This window comes from Pristis pectinata, chromosome 29, assembly GCF_009764475.1.
Source record: "Pristis pectinata isolate sPriPec2 chromosome 29, sPriPec2.1.pri, whole genome shotgun sequence".
In the NCBI taxonomy this organism is placed as follows: domain Eukaryota; kingdom Metazoa; phylum Chordata; class Chondrichthyes; order Rhinopristiformes; family Pristidae; genus Pristis; species Pristis pectinata.
Genome location: NC_067433.1, coordinates 8,875,489 through 8,893,018, shown reverse-complemented (window position 1 = coordinate 8,893,018; position 17,530 = coordinate 8,875,489). Strand labels below are relative to the sequence as shown.

The window sequence follows — 17,530 nt, the reverse complement described above, 5'->3', positions numbered from 1 at the left end:
GTCCAAGTGTCTTTTAAAAATTGTTATTGTACCTGCCTCAACCACTTCCTCTGGCAGCTCGTTCCATATACTCACCACCCTCTGCGTGAAGAAATTGCCCCTCAGGCCCCTTTTAAATCTCTCCCCTCTCACCTTAAACCTCCGCCCTCTAGTTTTTGATTCTCTTTCCCCTGGAAAAAGACTGTGTGCATTCACCCTATCTAAACCCCTCATGACCCCTGAAGGCCACCCCTTCAGTCTCCTATGCCCCAGGGAATAAAGTCCCAGCCTGCCCAACCTCTCCCTATAACTTAGGCCCTCGAGTCCTGGAAACATTCCCAAAAATCCCCTTGACACTCTTTCCAGCTTAATGACATTTTTCCTATTACAGGGTGACCAAAACTGTACACAGTTCTCTAGATGATCAGTAGTGCACAGGAATCAACACCGTCATTAACCACAGAAGAGAAGTCTGTTAGTGCACAAGTGCCATTGATGCTGGCTTACTGTAAATTGCACTGTTCACATAAAAGGTTACAGGTTCAGTCTCCTTGCACCAGTTCTCACCGTGACCCACCTTTATGGTTATGGGGAGGCGGTTTTCTTTAAATGAATGGAAATTGAAACACCGCTGCTGGCCTGCTTTCCTCACAGGCACGATGTTGCCGGAACATTCCACGTACAATGGCATTCCCTCTCGAACCTAAGAATAATGAAAGAGAAGGGCAAGAGAAGTTAATTCTTCTGACATGACTTCTGGAAGTAAGACCAAGCCACATGTTCGCCCTCCCACTGTTAAGCAACGACACCTGGGGTTGGGGTACCCGTGAAGCTTCCTTATCCAATTACCAGCCAACTCCAGGAGACGGGCACACGGCACAGATACCCAGAAGAGAGGTGTCTTTTACGGACATTAAATGGAGGCCGTATCTATCCGTACAAGTGGATGCAATGCACCGGGCTAAAGAACAGCTACTTCCCTTCAACCATTCGGCTCTTGAATCAACCTGCACAACCCTAATCACTACCTCAGTATAGCAACACCAAGCCCACTTTGCACTACAATGGACTTTGTTTTTTTTTGTTCTAATTGTGTTCGTTCTTGTAAAGTTGTGTATAATAGTTTATGTTTTTCTTGTGAATGCTGCTTATATGATGCTTTGTGCCTGTGATGCTGCTGCCAGTAAGTTTTTCATTGCACCTGTGCACTCATGTACTTGTGCAGGTGATAACAAACTCACTTTTGACCACAAAACAACCTGTATCAGAGGCAGAGATCTCCCACATACAAGAAAAGACCAACCTTTGGTGAACAAATTCTCAGTTTTACAATGAAGGCGTTGAAGGACATGGTATAGTGGCAGGTTTGTGGAGTTAGGTCACAGCTCAGCTGTGACATTACCCAATAGACAGAAAAGACTCAAGGCCTACTCCTGTTGCTATGCAACAACTGAGCTGGCAGCACTTAGAAGTAGTCAGATTTACCAGCAATGAGTTTTTGAAAGGGGTTTGGTAAATACTTTTAATATCTACTGTTCTTTAAAGTGGGTTGGGTATTGAGGCACATTCATAGAGATGTCCAGGAAACCCTTTGGTGGAGCTAGTGGGGCAGCTACCTCACAACAGCAGCAACCTGGGTTCGATCCTGACCTCAGACGCTGTGTAGAGTTTACACGTTCTCCCTGTGACAGTGTGGATTCCTCGTGGTGCTTCGGTTTTCTCTCTCATCCCAAAGACGTGCGGGTTGGGAGGTTAATTGGCCACTGTAAATGGCACCTAGTGTGCAGATGAGTGGCACAATCTGGGGAGAATTGATGGAAATGTGGGGAGAATAAAATGGGATCAGTATAGGATTGGTGTGTAAATGAGTGTTTGATGGTCAGCATGACCTCATGACATCTTCTCGCAGCTACTAGCAGGCAGAAGGTACAGAAGCCTGAAGTCCCACACCACCAGGTTCAAGAACAGCTACTTCCCTTCAACCATTCAGGTCTTGAATCAACCGGCAAAACCTTAGTCACTACAGTACAGCAACACTATGACCACTTTGCACTACAATGGACTATTTTCTGTTCTAATTGTGTCCTTTATTGTAAAAAGTATGCATAATTTATGTTTAATTTAGGTTTTTCTTGTGAATGCTGCTTATGTGATGCTATGTGCCTGTGATGCTGCTGCAAGTAAGTTTTTCATTGCACCTATGCAAACATGTACTTGTGCAGATGACAATAGACTCGACTTGACTTGAAGGGACTGTTTCCATGCTGTATGACTTATAGAAAAGGGGGGGATAAAATGGCTTCAGCGTGCCAAATAACTCTTTTGTTTACTACAGTATATTTCACATTTCAATGGAAATTGGGGCAACTGAGCACACAATAACCGATCTAGAATACCAAGCAACCCAAGGAGGTTTGGAGGGTGTTGCAGTCACACCTCAATGTCCCTGCTTCTCGCCACTTCAGTGAAGTTCTCATGTTGCTCCAAGGTCTTGTCCACCTTGTCATCACTCATGCAGTAACACCGCAGTCGGCCGTCTCTCCCATCGTGCATCTTGGCGAACACCACGAACTTGGCCATGTAGGGCACGGCCATCAATTCGTTGTAGATTTGGGTGGCAAAGTTCACCACTTCCGCAGTCCGGGGACAGTCCGCCAACCAGAACCTGCAGGAGGATTGAAACCCACTTCTGGTTATTCATTCGAGGGACGTGGATGTCACTGGCTATTGCTCAGCCCCCTTTGGTCTCCAGACGAGCGGCTTGTTGGCTTCAGTGGTTGGTTAACAGTCAGCCAACTGGTGGTCTGGAGCCACCTATGGGTCAGATATTCAAGGGCTCCAGATTTCCCCTCCTAAACATAACGAGATGGGTTTTTGCAACAACCCAGCTACTGTTACTGAGACCAGCTTCTTTCTGAATTAAAGATTTATTTATTCTTGTGGAGGGAATTGAACTCGTCTCTGGATCATGAAACCAAGCTTCTTGATTAACAAAGTGGTCGAGTTACCGGTTTGGTAATGTACTTCATGCAACTACCAGTTAACAGAAAAACAGGTGATGCAATCCAAGCTGAATGTAACGCCGGCAGCTGCATCTGGAGAAATGCCACACTTGTGCTTCGGGGTAAGGCCCAATGACAAGTGCGGGTAACACAGGACATTCAATTAGTGAACATTCTTGTTGTTCACTGAGGCAGTCAGACAAAACTGGAACAAGAAGCACTGAACAGGCAAGGTGAGAGTGGACTGACTGATCAACAGCCCAATATTACACATCTCAAGTCTGTCTCCTGATGCACGAAACACAGTGTGGGTGTTTGATCAGGAGTTGTACAACAAGAGATCCTGCCTACACAGTGGGAGTGAATGAGAAGACCCTAGTCTGTAGGAAGTGAGCACTGCTCACCTTGCTGACACATTGGTGGTGAAGTTTGCACAGTCGTTTGCATGAATGAGTTTGGTGGTTCCTGTGATGTCTTCCCATTGGGCAGTGCCTGTTCCTCCTGTAGGATAAACACAACATGACACAGACCAATGAGATTCATGTAATTATTGGTTCTTACAAATTGTCATCTCTGGGGGAGTGATAAAATTCTTTCCCCGTCTCTGCAACAACTTGCTCAGTCAGTTTCTGTTTCTACAACTAGTGACAAGGAGAGTTTCGAGAGCATTCTACCAATGAAAAGTATGTGATATTGTCCGGCAGGCACTCATGTTGTATGGTGTTGGAAAGGTGGCTAGAACGGGAAACAGGATAGAGTGGGAGAAATGAGAAAAGGGAAGTGTGGGTTGGATTACTTGGGTAGTCAAAATGTACAAAGCTCTGTGTCATTAAAAAACGCAACCATAGAACTGGATGGATCTCGAGGAATTCTGTGCAGAACCTGAAAGATATCATTCAAAGGTTGTATAAATTGGTGACTGAATTTGCAGCAGGATAATAAAAAAAATTGTCAGAAAATCGATTGAAAATTGCACATAATCAGTTGGAACGAAGTGTTAGCAGAGGCACCAAGCCTTCTGCTACCGTGTGCTGCTTTGCTCTGTTAGGATAAGCTTCCAATCTCTCTTCAGGGCAGATATAAACAGTTACAAATTACTTCCTTTAAATATTGGTGGATGAATAATACTACGTTCTTGTGGCTGGACACAGAATGGATTTTTGGCAGCAGGCCAGGACTTTAGGGGGTGGAGAATGATGCATGTACCAGGAAAAGTTGGAAGGAAACGAATTTGCAAACAAATCTGTCTCAGAATGGCCCAGAACTGTTTGCTCTACAATCCTTTCTTGGAAGGTGGTCATTTGGTGCACCTTTGCCACCCATGTTGAGCCAAGTGCAGTCAATGCAATGGAGCAGCAATTAAATTGGCTGACCTATAACACTGCATAGCAGTCGGAGGCTGGTCTCATCGCCTTCACAGGTATTCTGCCGGTTGTTCCTCCATGAGGGTGGTAGTGGGATCCGAAGACCTATTGGGATGTGGAATTTCCTTCTCCTGGGTTCCACCGTAACAATTGGACTGAATGTTGCCTGGTTACCCACCAGCTTTGTCACCAACTCATCAGGAATAGGCTGAGCCTGCAGCACGACATGACAACCAGGTGTTAGCAATACAACGGTTGCCAAACTGTAACACAAGTTATAAAAGGCAGCTGTGCTGGAAACCCATTTAGCTCCACAGCACTAGAAGCAAGTGAAATGTACTGTGTGTCCAAAAGATGCTCATGAACAGGAAACAACAGCCAATGAGGATAAGGCTCAATATTGGCCTGTCTCATATTTAAAAACAAGTTTGTCTCAGTGCAACAAACAATCTGGTGGAGGAACTCAGGAGGTCCATCAGCATCTGTGGGAGGAAAGGAATTGTCAATGTTTCAGGTCAAAATCCTGCATCAGAGTCCCGGTTGTATCTGAATCAGAATCAGATGTATTATCACTGACTTGTTTGTCGTGAAATTTGTTGTCTTGCGGCAGCAGTACAGTGCAAAGACGTAAAATCTATGAGTTACAAAAATAAATAGTGCAAAAAAAAAGGAATAATGAGGTAGTGTTTATGGCTGGTCATCCTCTCATAACAGCTGCAGGAATTATCTACAGCACTGGACCATGTGTGATATGTTTCACTTACAGCTGGAGTGAACCAGCTGATCTGCATGAGCCAGAGGCAGCTCGAGTTCTGGCTGCCATTTTGTGCCCAGCATTATGCAGCCAGATCACACAGATGTGCCAATGCTGGACATTCAAGGTCTTAGCCCAGCTGTGTTTCTCCCAGTAGCCAGCTATGATTCACTCTTTAAGATGAGGTACAGTTAGACACAGCAGCTGGGAAAACACACCAGGCCATTGAACACCCAAAAAGAGGAAAGATAAACTTTCACCAGAACTAAATGACCAAATGTGCAATTTAAATTTAGAGCAAAAAACAAGCTGCTGGAGGAACTCAGCGGGTCAGGCAGCATCTGTGGAGGGAAACAGATGATCGATATTTCAGGCCGAGACCCTTCATCTTGGAGAGTAAGTCCAGATGAAGAGTCTCGACTCAAAATGTCGATTCTCCATTTCCATCCCCAGATGTTGCCTGACCTACTGAGTTCCTCCAGCAGCTTGATTTTTTTTACTTCAGATTCCAGAATCTGCAGTCTCTTGTGTCTCAAAAATTTAAATGGACAAGTTTGCAGAGCTCAATGTGGAGGTCAATCTCTGGCTCCAGCTGAGCAGTGGAGTGCCAGGGACTGACCCAATGACTTTAGTTAGAGAAAGAGGCCTGGGATGAAGTTTGGCACCCAATGTTGTTTGAAAGATCCTCAGTCTAATAGCAATATTCAGCTTCAAGAAAGAAACCCCGAATGGAGATCTTCTACACCTGCCATTGGAGATTTGCTGCAGCACTGCATGCTTACCTGAAGGCCCAGACGGACCCTCTTGATCACTGCAGATGCAGGGAAAGTGGTCTGTACCTTCGGTACAAGTGTGCTGCTCACCACTCCACCTTCAGGACCGATCCACTCAGTGTCCTGCTTGATACGGGAAACAATGGCAAAATAGAGTGGGAAGTCCATGGAGATGATGCGGCAAATTCGTTTCCGCTCCAGCTCCTCGGGGGAGTCCAGGTCTGTGTGGACACAAAGCAAGGTCAGTACGAGGCAACCGACAGCATTTACTCCCTGGCTGTCAGAGATAATCTCAGTAACGGACAGATAACCCAAGGTTCAAATCTTAAGATGACTGTTTCAGAATTTTAATTTGGTTCAACATGTTCTGGTCGCAATACTATAGATAGGATGTGGAGGCTTTGGAGAGGGTGAAAAAGAGATTCAGCAGGATGCTGCCTGGATTAGAGTGTATGAACTATAAGGAGAGGTTGGACAAACTTGGAATGTTTCCTCTGAAGCATCAGAGGGGTGACCTGATAGAACTTATGAGAGTCAGAATCTTTTCCCCAGGGTGGAAATGCCAAATACTAGAGAGCATAGGTTTAAGGTGAGAGGGGGAAAGTTTAAGGGAAATTTACAAGGCAAATTCTTTTTCTATTACACAGAGAGTGGTGGGTGCCTGGAACGGGCTGCCAGGGGAGGTGGTGGAAGCAGATACAATAGCAATGTTCAAGAGCTTAGACAGGCACAGAAACAGGCAGAAAATGGAGGAATACAGATCAGCATCACGGTCAGCATGGACATCATGGGCCAAAGGGCCTGTGTCTGTGCTGTAATATTCTACGTTCTATGCCTAAATAAAACTGGATAAAAAGGCAATATTGATAAAGTGCTCCTTAAGTTATGACTAACAGTTCCCTTATACAATGAGATGGACTATGACCTCACGATCTACCTTGTTGTGACCTCGCACCTTATTGCACTGCACTTTCTCTGTAGCTGTGACACTTTACTCTGTATTTTTTACCTGTACTACATCAATGTACTCTGTACTAACTGCACTGTGCAATGAATTGACCCGTACGATCAGTTTGTAGGACAAGCTTTTCACTGTACCTCGGTAAAAGTGACAATAATAAACCAATACCAATGAGACTGTTGTAAAACCCCAGTTATTTCCTTCATCTCTTCCATGGGAAAGAAACCCAATATCGTTATCTGGTCTGGACCAGGTGTGACTCAAGTGATCCCAGAACAACCTGGTTGACACTCAAACATCCTTGAAATGGTTTTGCAAATTACACAATGGTAACAAAACATTTCCCCTGCCTCTCAGAGTAGCTGGAGATGGGTAGTTAACGAGAAGCAAAGAGTGAAAGAGAGTTCACTGAACAACATGCTCATCAGGATCAGTCCATAACATTGGACAGTATGCAAGATTATTGTTTGATGAAGAAAAAAACGTGGTTTTAACAGGAACACTGGTCTCTTTGTCCACAATCTTTCTCCACAATCCTTTGGAAGAGTTATGAGATACACAAGAAAATAGGAGCAGGAGTAGACCACCATGCCCCTTAAGCTTGCCCCACCATTGAATATGATCATGGCTGATCTATACTGGCCTCACCTCCTCTTCTGTGCCAGTTCCCCATGGCACTCAATTCCTCGATCTTTCAAATATTTACCTATCTCCACCTTAAATATATCTGATGGTCTGCCCTCCACCACCCATGGGGGCAGAGCATTCCAGAGGTTCACTACCCTCTGAGAGAAGAAATTTTTACATATCTCAGTTTAAGATGACTGGCCCCTTATTTTGTAACTATAACCCCTTGTTTGTGACTCTCCCACTAGTGAAAACATCTCAATAGCTACCCTATCAAGTACCCTTAGGATCTGGTATGTTTGAATTAGGTCATCACTCATTCTTCTAAACTGCATTAAATATAGACCTAAGCTATCTAGGGTCTCTTGAAAGGACAACCCTCTAATCCCAGGTGAATCCCTTTGGACTGCCTCCAATGCTGATACATCCTTTTTTAGGTAAGGGGACCTATACTATGCATAGTATTCCAGGCATGGCCTCATCAACACCTGGTACAACTATAACAAAACCTCCCCATTATTAAACTCCAAACCTTTCACAATAACATACAAGACAAGACAAGACAAGACAGGACAAGATATCTTTATTAGTCACATGTATGAATTGAACCTGGGTCTCTGGCACTGTAATAGTGTCACGCTAACTGCTACACTACTGTGCCTGCCCTTAGGAATAGTAGAGGGAAAAAATAACTGGTGGGGGTTGTCTATAGGCCACCAAATAATAACATTACAGTGGCACAGGCAATAAACCGAGAAATAGATGTAGCAGAGGAGTCCTTCTTGACTTTTCACAGCCCCTTCCCCATACCCCAACACACACGTACCTTCATCCATTCCGCTCAGTAGCTGCTCTAACTGTTCCGATCCACAACAGTTCCGGTGGTCCTTCCAGGTTGACCCATTCTCACTCCGCAGGACCACCAGCTCCCGGTCTGTGTGTTCCACTGAGGCAAAATGTGGGATTTCCACAATGACGGGGCTGAAGAAGGGGAGAAGGAAGATGATGGTGAGGAACAGTGGATGTATCAGAGAGGGGGAGAAATGAGTAAGAAGGAGAAAGGGAGAAAAAGAAAACAACTAAGACGTTGGTGAGACCCTACCTGGAGTATTGTGTAGAATTTTGGTCGCTCTGTTATAGGAAAGATATCATTAAGCTGGAAAGAGCGCAGGGAAGATTTACAAAGATGCTGCCATGACTCGAGGGCTTGGCAGCCTCCTCGAGTCCTGGGAGAGGATGGGTTATAGAGAGAGGTTGAGCAGGCTAGGACAACAGCAACATTTAAAAAACATTTGGATAAGTATATAGATAGGAGGGGTTTAGAGCGATATGGGTCAAACGAGGGCAAATGAGACTAGCCTGGTGGGCACCATGGTCAGCATGGACGAGTTGGGTTGAAGGGCCTTTTCTGTGCTGTATTACTCCACAACTTTATAAGTAAAAAGTAGAGAAGAGGAAAGGAGGGAACGAGGGAAGAATGACGGATAGAAAGGCAGTAGAAGCATTCAATCTGTAGATATATTCATTAATTTAGAAATTTTGCAGAGAAGGTTCCCACGTCTTTTGGAGACAAAACGAACAGATGGATAAACAGAAACATAACCCTCACTCCAGTATACCAGGCACCGACCCAGAACACCAGCCTCAAACAAGAAATGACCTATGATTCAGAAAACCACACTTGATCCAGATCACTCCTCATCATCTAAAGTAACGATGTAGAGCAATGCTCTTGATGTAGAATAACCACCCTCGATCCAGCACACGGCCCTTCCTAAATTCCACGTTAGGTACCACTGTACTTTGCCATGGAGTGTAATTGACTTTCATATATAAGCACATTCCAAACACTTGAAAGGCAAGTGCAGGTATCAAACTTCCTTCCCATTTTGAAAGTCAGCCCAAACCAATTGTTGGGAAATTCTCGATCCAGAATATAAATCATAGAGCCATACAGCATGGTTGATTTCGTCCAACTCGTCCATGCCAACCAAGATGCTCATCTAAGTTAGTCCCATTTGCCAGTGTTTGACCTATATCCCTCTAAACCTTTCCCATCATAGGAAATATATTTCAGTGACTTGATGCCAATTGTTTTTGTTCTGTTTTGTTAAGGGACATGTCAGGATTTATTTCTTGGGCTTTCCTCACTTCTAATCAATATGTTTCCTTATTCCAGATCCCTGAATCAGTGGAAACAATGTGGTTCTATTCTGTTCTGTTGTTTCCTGAGAGAAGCCAGATTGGTCCCCTTTATGTAGACCCACAGCCCATTATTAATGGAGCATCATCATATACTCCCATCAATTGATGGTGTAACATGTACCACAATGACCACATGTCATTCACAGGCTCCGAGCATTGTCTGTATTTATAATGATCAATGCCATCTAAGTAGTTTGCTCCATCCTTTGTAAACTGAAGAGCAGCAGCATGTGATGACTATTATGTTGATGTTTAAGATCTTCTGCCTGTGACTCTGACAAAACTGACGTGTCTTCACGGCTCGGAGGCCATGGTGTGGAAATTCATTTTAGGCAAAGCAAGCTGTACAGCATCATCCACCCATCCAGTTTCAGTGAAGTCAGGTGGCTACTGTAACAGTTGTAAACTTGCCCAGTTTATACTACTGGCCATGTTGAATTTTTGCCCTGAATTGTGCCAAGCAGATTCTTCTTTCTGGAACAATTAGAGGCAAGGGTGACTCTTTTCTGCAGTCAGAACAGCAGGGTATTATTAAATGGATGAGAGATTGGGAAGTGCTGATGTTCAAAGGAAACTGGGTGTCTTTGTATATAAGGCAACGCAAACCAACATACAGATGCAGAAAGTTGTTCGGAAGGCAAATAGTACATTGGATTTAATTAGGAGAGGATTTGAATACAGGTGTAAGGAAGTTTCTTTGCAATTATATTAGGCTTTGATGAGACCACACCTGGAGTACTGTGTAGAGTTTTGATGTCCTTACCATAGCAGAAGTGCACTAGACTGGTTCCTGGTTTGCCTTATGAGGAGAGAGTGAGTAGATTTGGTCTGTATTCTCTACAGTTTAGAAGATCGAGAAGTGATCTCACTGAAACTAGATCTCACTTGCTAGAGCAGTTGGGGAGGGTTTAAACTAGGTTGGCAGGGGGATGGGAACCAAAGTGTTAGGTCAGATGATGGAGCCATTGGTGGAAAGATAGATGCAATGTCCATGGACACTGTGAGGAAGGATAGGCAGCGGACACGGCATAATCACAGTCAGCTGGATGGGTTGAAATGTGTTCACTTTAATGCGAGAAGTATTAAGAATAAGGGCGATGAACTTAGAGCACAGATCAGTACGTGGAATTACGACGTTGTGGCCATTACAGAGACTTGGCTGTCGCAAGGGCAGGATTGGCTGCTTGGTATTTCTAGGGTTTAGATGTTTCAAAAGGGATAGGGAGGGAGGTAACAGAGAGGATGGAGTGGCATTGCTAATCAGGGATTCTTAGGGACAGGATTTATGAGCATTTGGAAAAGCATAGTCTCATTAGGGATAGTCAGCATGGCCGCATGAGGGGCAGGTTGCGCCTCACGAGCCTAACTGAGTTTTTTTGAGGACGTTACAAAACAAATTGATGAAGGTAGAGCGGTGGGTGTGGTGTATATGAACTTCAGTCTGGCCTTTGACGAGGTTCCCCATGGTAGGCTCATCCAGAAAGTCATGAGGCATGGGATCCATTGAAACTTGGCTGCATGGATTTGGAATTGGCTTGCCCACAGAAGGCAAAGGGTGGTAGTAGATGGAGATAATTCTGCCTGGAGATCAGTGCCTAGTGGTGTTCTGCAGGGATCTGTTCTGGGACCTCTGCTCTTTGTAATTTTTATAAATGATTTGGATGAGGAAGTGGAGGGATGAGTTACTAAGTTTACAGATGACACGAGGGTTGGTGGGGTTGTGGATAGTGTAGAAGCTTGTGGTAGGTTACAACGGCATACAGACAGGATGCAGAGTTGGGTGGAGAAGTGGCAGATAGAGTTCAGTCCAGAGAAGTGTGAAGTGATACACTTTGGAAGAACGAACTTGAAGGCAGAGTACATGGTTAATGGCAGGATTCTGAGCAGTATGGAGGAACAGAGGGATCTTGAGGTCCAAATAGATCCCTCAAAGTTGCTGCACAAGTTGATAGGGTGGTTAAGAAGGTGAATTGTGTGCTGACCTTCATCAGTTAGGGGATCGAGTAATGTTGCAACTCTGTAAGACTCTGGTTAGACCACACTTAAAGTATTGTGTTCAGTTCTGGTCACCTCATGATAGGAAGGATGTGGAAGCTTTAGAGAGGGTGCAGAGGAGATTTACCAGGATGCGGCCTGGATTACAGAACATGTTTTATGAGGAAAGATTGAACAATCTAGGGCTTTTCTCTTTGGAGCAATGGATGAGAGGCGACTTGATAGAGGTATATAAGATTATGGAGGGCATAGACAGAGTGGACAGCCAGCACCTTTTCCCCAGGGCGGAAATGGCCAATACCAGAGGACATCAGTTTACGGTCAGAAGAGGAAAGTTTAGGGGGGGATGTCAGAGGTAGGTTTTTTCACACAGAGGGTGGTGAGTGCCTAGAACACACTTCCGGGGACTGTGATAGAGGCTGATACAATAGGGAAACTTAGAAGACCCTTAGATAGGCACATGGATAGAAGAAAAATGGAGGGTCATGGCTAGTAGGAGGGAAGAGTATCTTGATCACGGAGTAGGTGCGTATATAGGCCGGCACAACATCGTGAGCTGAAGGGCCCATACTGTGCTGTACTGTTCTATGTTCTATGAAACCTACAAAGTTCCAACAGACCTTTGACACGCTGGATTCAACGAAGGTGTTTCTCCTGGGTCGGGGTGGTTCTGGAACCAAGGGTCACATCTTAAAATAAGGGGTGGACCATTTAGGACTGAGGCAAGGAGAAATGCTTTCACTCAGAGGATGGTGAACATTTGGAACTCTCCACCCTGGAGGACTATGGAGACTTAGTTGTCAAGTTCATTCAAGACAGAAATCAATAGATTTCTAGAGATTACAGGAATCTGGGGATTTGGGATAGAAATGAAACCGAGGTGGAGGATCAGACATAATCCTGATGAATAACAATGCAGGCACGAAGGGGCAAATGGCCATCTCCTGTTCTTATTTCTTATCTTGATAATTGCAGTGGAATCAACAATCAGAAGTATTATGGGGAACACGTGTGAAGTTTATAGCAAGTGTGAACTAAAAGTGTGTACATTTTTGTTCTGGATAATTTAGCAGTGAATTGCCACTGTAGTGATATTAGTTTTAACACGCCCAACTTGCTGCTTTGTTGGAAGAGTGATCAGGTAGAACAGAGGGACCGAGGAGCACAAGTACGTGGTTTGAGATATTGTGCTCAGTTTTGGTCACCCTGCTATAGGAGAGATGCCATGAAGCTGGAAAGAGTGCAGAGGAGATTTATGAGGATATTGCCGGGACTCGAAAGACTGTGTTATGGAGAGAGATTAAGCAGATTGGAACGTTATTCATTGGAGTGTAGGAGAATGAGGGATGAGAAATGAGAGATTATATAGAAATATATAAAATCATGAGGGCCATAGATAGGGTAGATGCACACAGTCTTTTTCCCAGGGTTGGGGAATCAAGAACTAGAGGACATAGATTTAGGATGAGAGGGGAGAGATCTAACAGAAACCTGAGGGGCAACCTTTTCACCCAGAGGGTGGTCAGTATATGGAATGAGCTGCCAGAGGAAGTGGTTGAGGCAGGTACATTCACAACATTTAAAGCAAACTTTGACTTGTAAACGGACAGGAAAAGTTTAGAGGGATATGGGCCAAATGCGGGCAAATGGGACTAGCTTAGTTGGGAATCTTGGTCAGCATGGACCGGTTGGGCCGATGGGCCTGTTTCTGTCCTGTATAACTAGGTCAGCCTCTACCCTCACTCCCCTGACCAACACCTACAACTCCCATCAGCTATCCTACTCCAACTTGACAGAGCAGCCCACACCGTCTGTTCACCACCCAGTGCACACAAAATACACTCACCCCTGAAAGCGGGTGCCAGCTGGTCCCAGTGCGATCACCCTGCTTCCCAGTCCTTCTCCTTCCACCAGCGGCGGAGGGCTCACCAGCTTCTGCGACTTCACCAGCCGGCAGGTGATGCGTGTGGGGGCGTTGCACGTTTGTGGTGGTATTATGACGCGCATCCCGTTGTGTCGGCTGCCTCTCATCGAGCCTCCCCGAGCGTCCACCATGAAACTCACCAGAAACCTGCCGAGAGAGACCACGCGTCAGTATAGAGCACCGTCCACCATCTGTGGGACGTACCAGGGAACCTCACAGGACAATTTGAAGAGCTGTCTCGTTCTGTCGACATCCCATGAGTTCTTATGTTGTGAATGATCTCCACTGGCCACTTAATGCCGATTAGTCCAACACATGGACCAAACACTCCAGTCCTGATTCACTGCTTCAGCCATTGACCGCTGAGCAGACTGCAGTTGTAAGAATATTGAATGGACCTCTTGTACGGTAAGATGGACTCTTGACGTCACAATCTACCTTGTCATGACTTTGCACCTTAATGTCTGCCTGAGCTGCACTTTCTCTGTAACTTTAACACAATATTCTACATTCTGTATTTGTTTTTCCCTTGTACTTATGCTTGGAATGATCTGTATGGATGGCATGCAAAACAAGATTTTTCACTCTACCTTAGTACATAATAAACCAATTACTATATCTCCCACCTCTACACACTCTCTGGCCCTGAAAACATTCCTTAGTTCTCCACTTCTGGAGGACTTTAAGGGGTGGATTTTTTTTTTTTGCTGACGGATGCAAATGTTAATTTTATTTTCTAGCACCAAAGGTTGCTGCCTTCCTCCCAGTCCTGACCAAGATGAAAAGCAGAGACATGGGCTGGTGGGAGTTCAGCTAAAGCTGCACTCAGAGGTCAGCCAAGAGCAAATACTCATAGGAACAGGGAGAGGCCATTCAGCCCCTTAACTAGGAGCGTTTGATGTCTCTGGGACTGTACTCAATGGAGTTCAGAAGGATGAGATGGAGATCTCATTGAAACCTACTGAATACTGAAAGGCCTGGATAGAGTGGACGTGGAGAGGATGTTTCCATTAGTAGGAGAGTCTAAGATCAGAGGACACAGCCTCAGAATAAAGGGATGCCCCTTTAGAACTGAGATCAGGAGGAATTTCTTCAGCCAGAGGGCAGTGAATCTGTGGAATTCATTGTCACAGAGGGCTATGGAGGCCAAGTCATTGGGTGTATTTAAGGAAGAGATTGACAGGTTCTTGATTGGTAAATGGGTTAAGGGTTATGGGGAGAAGGCAGGAGAATGGAGCTGAGATAAAAATCAGCCATGATTAAATGGTGGAACAGACTTGATGGGCCGAATGGCCTAATTCTGCTCCTATATATGGATTAATGTCCTCCTGGCCAATTTGTGCCTCAAACCCATTTTGTTCACTTTCCATATTTAGCGATAACTTTGTACAAGAAAAAAACCTTTTGATTCATGTTTCAGCATCTTTTAGGACCAAGAGTTCTAGGTTTCCACTAGCTCCCTGCTCGATGCATCCCAACTTTTCTGCACAACTCTTAGATCAGAGTGTCTCGACTTTGAGCACTGAAGCTTGTCCCTTCTGATCCTCTTGAGACGCTCACCTCATTTTACACAGTTGAGACACCTGGTTCTGTGTTCTAATTGTGCTCTTTCTTGCACAATTTTTGTATAATTTATGTACAATTTATATTTTTCTTGTGAATGTTGTGTGTCTGATGCTATGCTGCAAGTGAGTTTTTCATTGCACCTGTGTATACATGTGCTTGTGCAGATGACAATAAACTTGACCCCAATTACTGCGTGGGAACCTGTCCCCAAAGCCCACTCCATCACACAGTCCTGCAACATGGTGCAGCCGCACAGAAAATCCCCAGGTGCGGACCATTATGCATCCTGTGCCTCTCCAACCTCACCTCCCCTGCACCAGTTCTCTTGTGAATTTTACTTACTTTGTGGTGGCAGTGAAAAGCTTCACTTGGAGTGCAATTCTTCCCACCAATAAAAGAATATTTCAAAGCTAGGATGCTCTCACTGAAGATCACACTGCGATTTAAAGCTTTGGAAATCAACTTACAAATATCAGAGCCTGCCAGCAGAAACTCATTTGGAAGGTTGTTAGAATGAAGCAGGGAGCAAATGAAATACTCCAAGCAGGAGATTCAAAATATTCATTAAATTTACAGTAAAGCTCAGCGATTAAAAGCCTGCTTACTGCCTCTTTAACATGATGTCACCTTTTAAATGTATTTTATAGTTTTAACGCATTAGTAACACACCAAATTAAAGCTGGAAGTCCAGCCCTTCCATTAACATTCACTTCTGTGTATCCCCATGCCTAATCTAATATTCTAACAGCATTAGTGTACTGCTCTATAGCTGTAACTCAATGTGCTGGTTGCAGATATTTCTGCCACATCTTGTGGATGCCCAGTACACAAGGTCAAGGCTGGTCTTGCTACCTAATCTGACACTGTGGAGTAGCCTTTGCATTTCTGTGAGAAACAAAGGACTGCAGATGCTGGAATCTAGATGAAAAACACGAAGATGCTGGAGGAACTCAGCAGGCCAGGCAGCATCCGTGGAGAAAAGCAGGCGGTCAACGTTTCGGGTCAGGACCCTTCCTCAGGACTGAAGATAGGAAAAGGGAAAGCCCGATATATAGGAGGGAAAAGCAGAGCAGTGATAGGTGGACAAAAGAGGGGAGGCGGGGTGGGCACAAGAAAAAAAGTGGGAGAATTCAATGTTCATGCCGTTAGGCTGCAACGTTCCAAGACAGACAATGAGGTGCTGTTCCTCCTATTTGTGCTTGGAATTCTCCTGGCAGTGGAGGAGGCTGAGGACTGACATATCAGTGATAGTGTGGGAGGGGGAGGGGGAGGGGGAGGGGGAGGGGGAGTTGAAGTGACGGCACGAACATTGAATTCCCCCACTTTAGGTAATCCCCACCCCCCCAACCACACCATGCTTCCTCTCTTCTTGCCATTCCTAGCCTTTTTTTTTCTACCTTTTCCCTCCCCCTCTCTTCCTACCTTTGACCCATCCCCCGGTGGATCTGCTCTCCCCTCCCCCACACCTGCCTATCACTATCTCTTACCTATCACCTCCTTGTGCCCACCCCGTCTCCCCTCTTTTGTCCACCTATCACTGCTCTGCTTTTCCCCCCCTATATAATTGGGATTCCCCTTTCCCTATCTTCAGTCCTGGGGAAGGGTCCTGACCCGAAACATTGACCGCCTGCTTTACTCCACGGATGCTGCCTGGCCTGCTGAGTTCCTCCAGCATCATCGTGTTTTTCACCTTTGCATTTCTGTTTCTGTTCTGATCAATAGACATCAACTGACTGTACTCACGCCTGACACTTGCCAGTGCTTAAGTGGATCTCCACTGGTGAAGTAACTCTGGGGAAGGAGTGAGCATTGTTGTCTTCAGTCTGGGCTGGTAACACCCACATCACAATGTTAACCATTCTACACATCCAACACAGACCAGCAAAGTCATATGTCTGGGGCAGCACCTAAATTAACTTCTCCTTAAAGCATCCGTTTACTCCTGATGGGGTGGGGGGAGATTAGTCGGTAGAAGTAGCAAGCAAGGGGCCATTTCCAGAGCACCAAGAATGCTCTCCCCCTCACTGATGCCAGGAGGAATGCCCGATCGGCCTTGAATCTGATCCACCATTCAATGAGATCAAGGCTGGTCTGTATTTACCTGCTTGGGCCCTCAGATACATAAATCAACCCTACAATAACCCCTATGCAGTGTTTTCTTTGTGGGGTGGGAGCCATTCCATAGTCCCTTGATGAAGTATTCCCTGACAATGTGCAGAACATAAAACAGTACAGCACAGGAACAGACCCTTCACCCCTCCAAGTCTGTGCTGACCATGATACCAAGTTAAAATAATGTCATCTGCCTGCACGTGGTCTATATCCCTCCATTCCCTACCTGTCCACGTGTCTGTGCAAATGCCTCTTAAACATTGTTGTT

At 45.2% G+C, this 17,530-nt stretch overlaps 1 protein-coding gene across 8 annotated transcripts in view; it reads right to left on the bottom strand.

Annotated features, from left to right (window-relative positions):
- The window catches only part of LOC127584319 (ankyrin-1-like), a 329,079-nt gene that overhangs the window by 54,106 nt on the left and 257,443 nt on the right, over positions 1-17,530 (bottom strand). For all 8 annotated transcript variants that reach the window (XM_052041013.1, XM_052041016.1, XM_052041021.1 and 5 more), the window contains 7 exons: positions 13,507-13,731; positions 8,287-8,441; positions 5,882-6,093; positions 4,355-4,559; positions 3,386-3,482; positions 2,416-2,644; positions 557-682 (listed from right to left, as the gene is read on the bottom strand). In XM_052041013.1, coding sequence (XP_051896973.1) covers positions 557-682; positions 2,416-2,644; positions 3,386-3,482; positions 4,355-4,559; positions 5,882-6,093; positions 8,287-8,441; positions 13,507-13,731 — 1,249 coding nt within the window. The remainder of the gene's footprint in view (positions 1-556; positions 683-2,415; positions 2,645-3,385; positions 3,483-4,354; positions 4,560-5,881; positions 6,094-8,286; positions 8,442-13,506; positions 13,732-17,530) is intronic.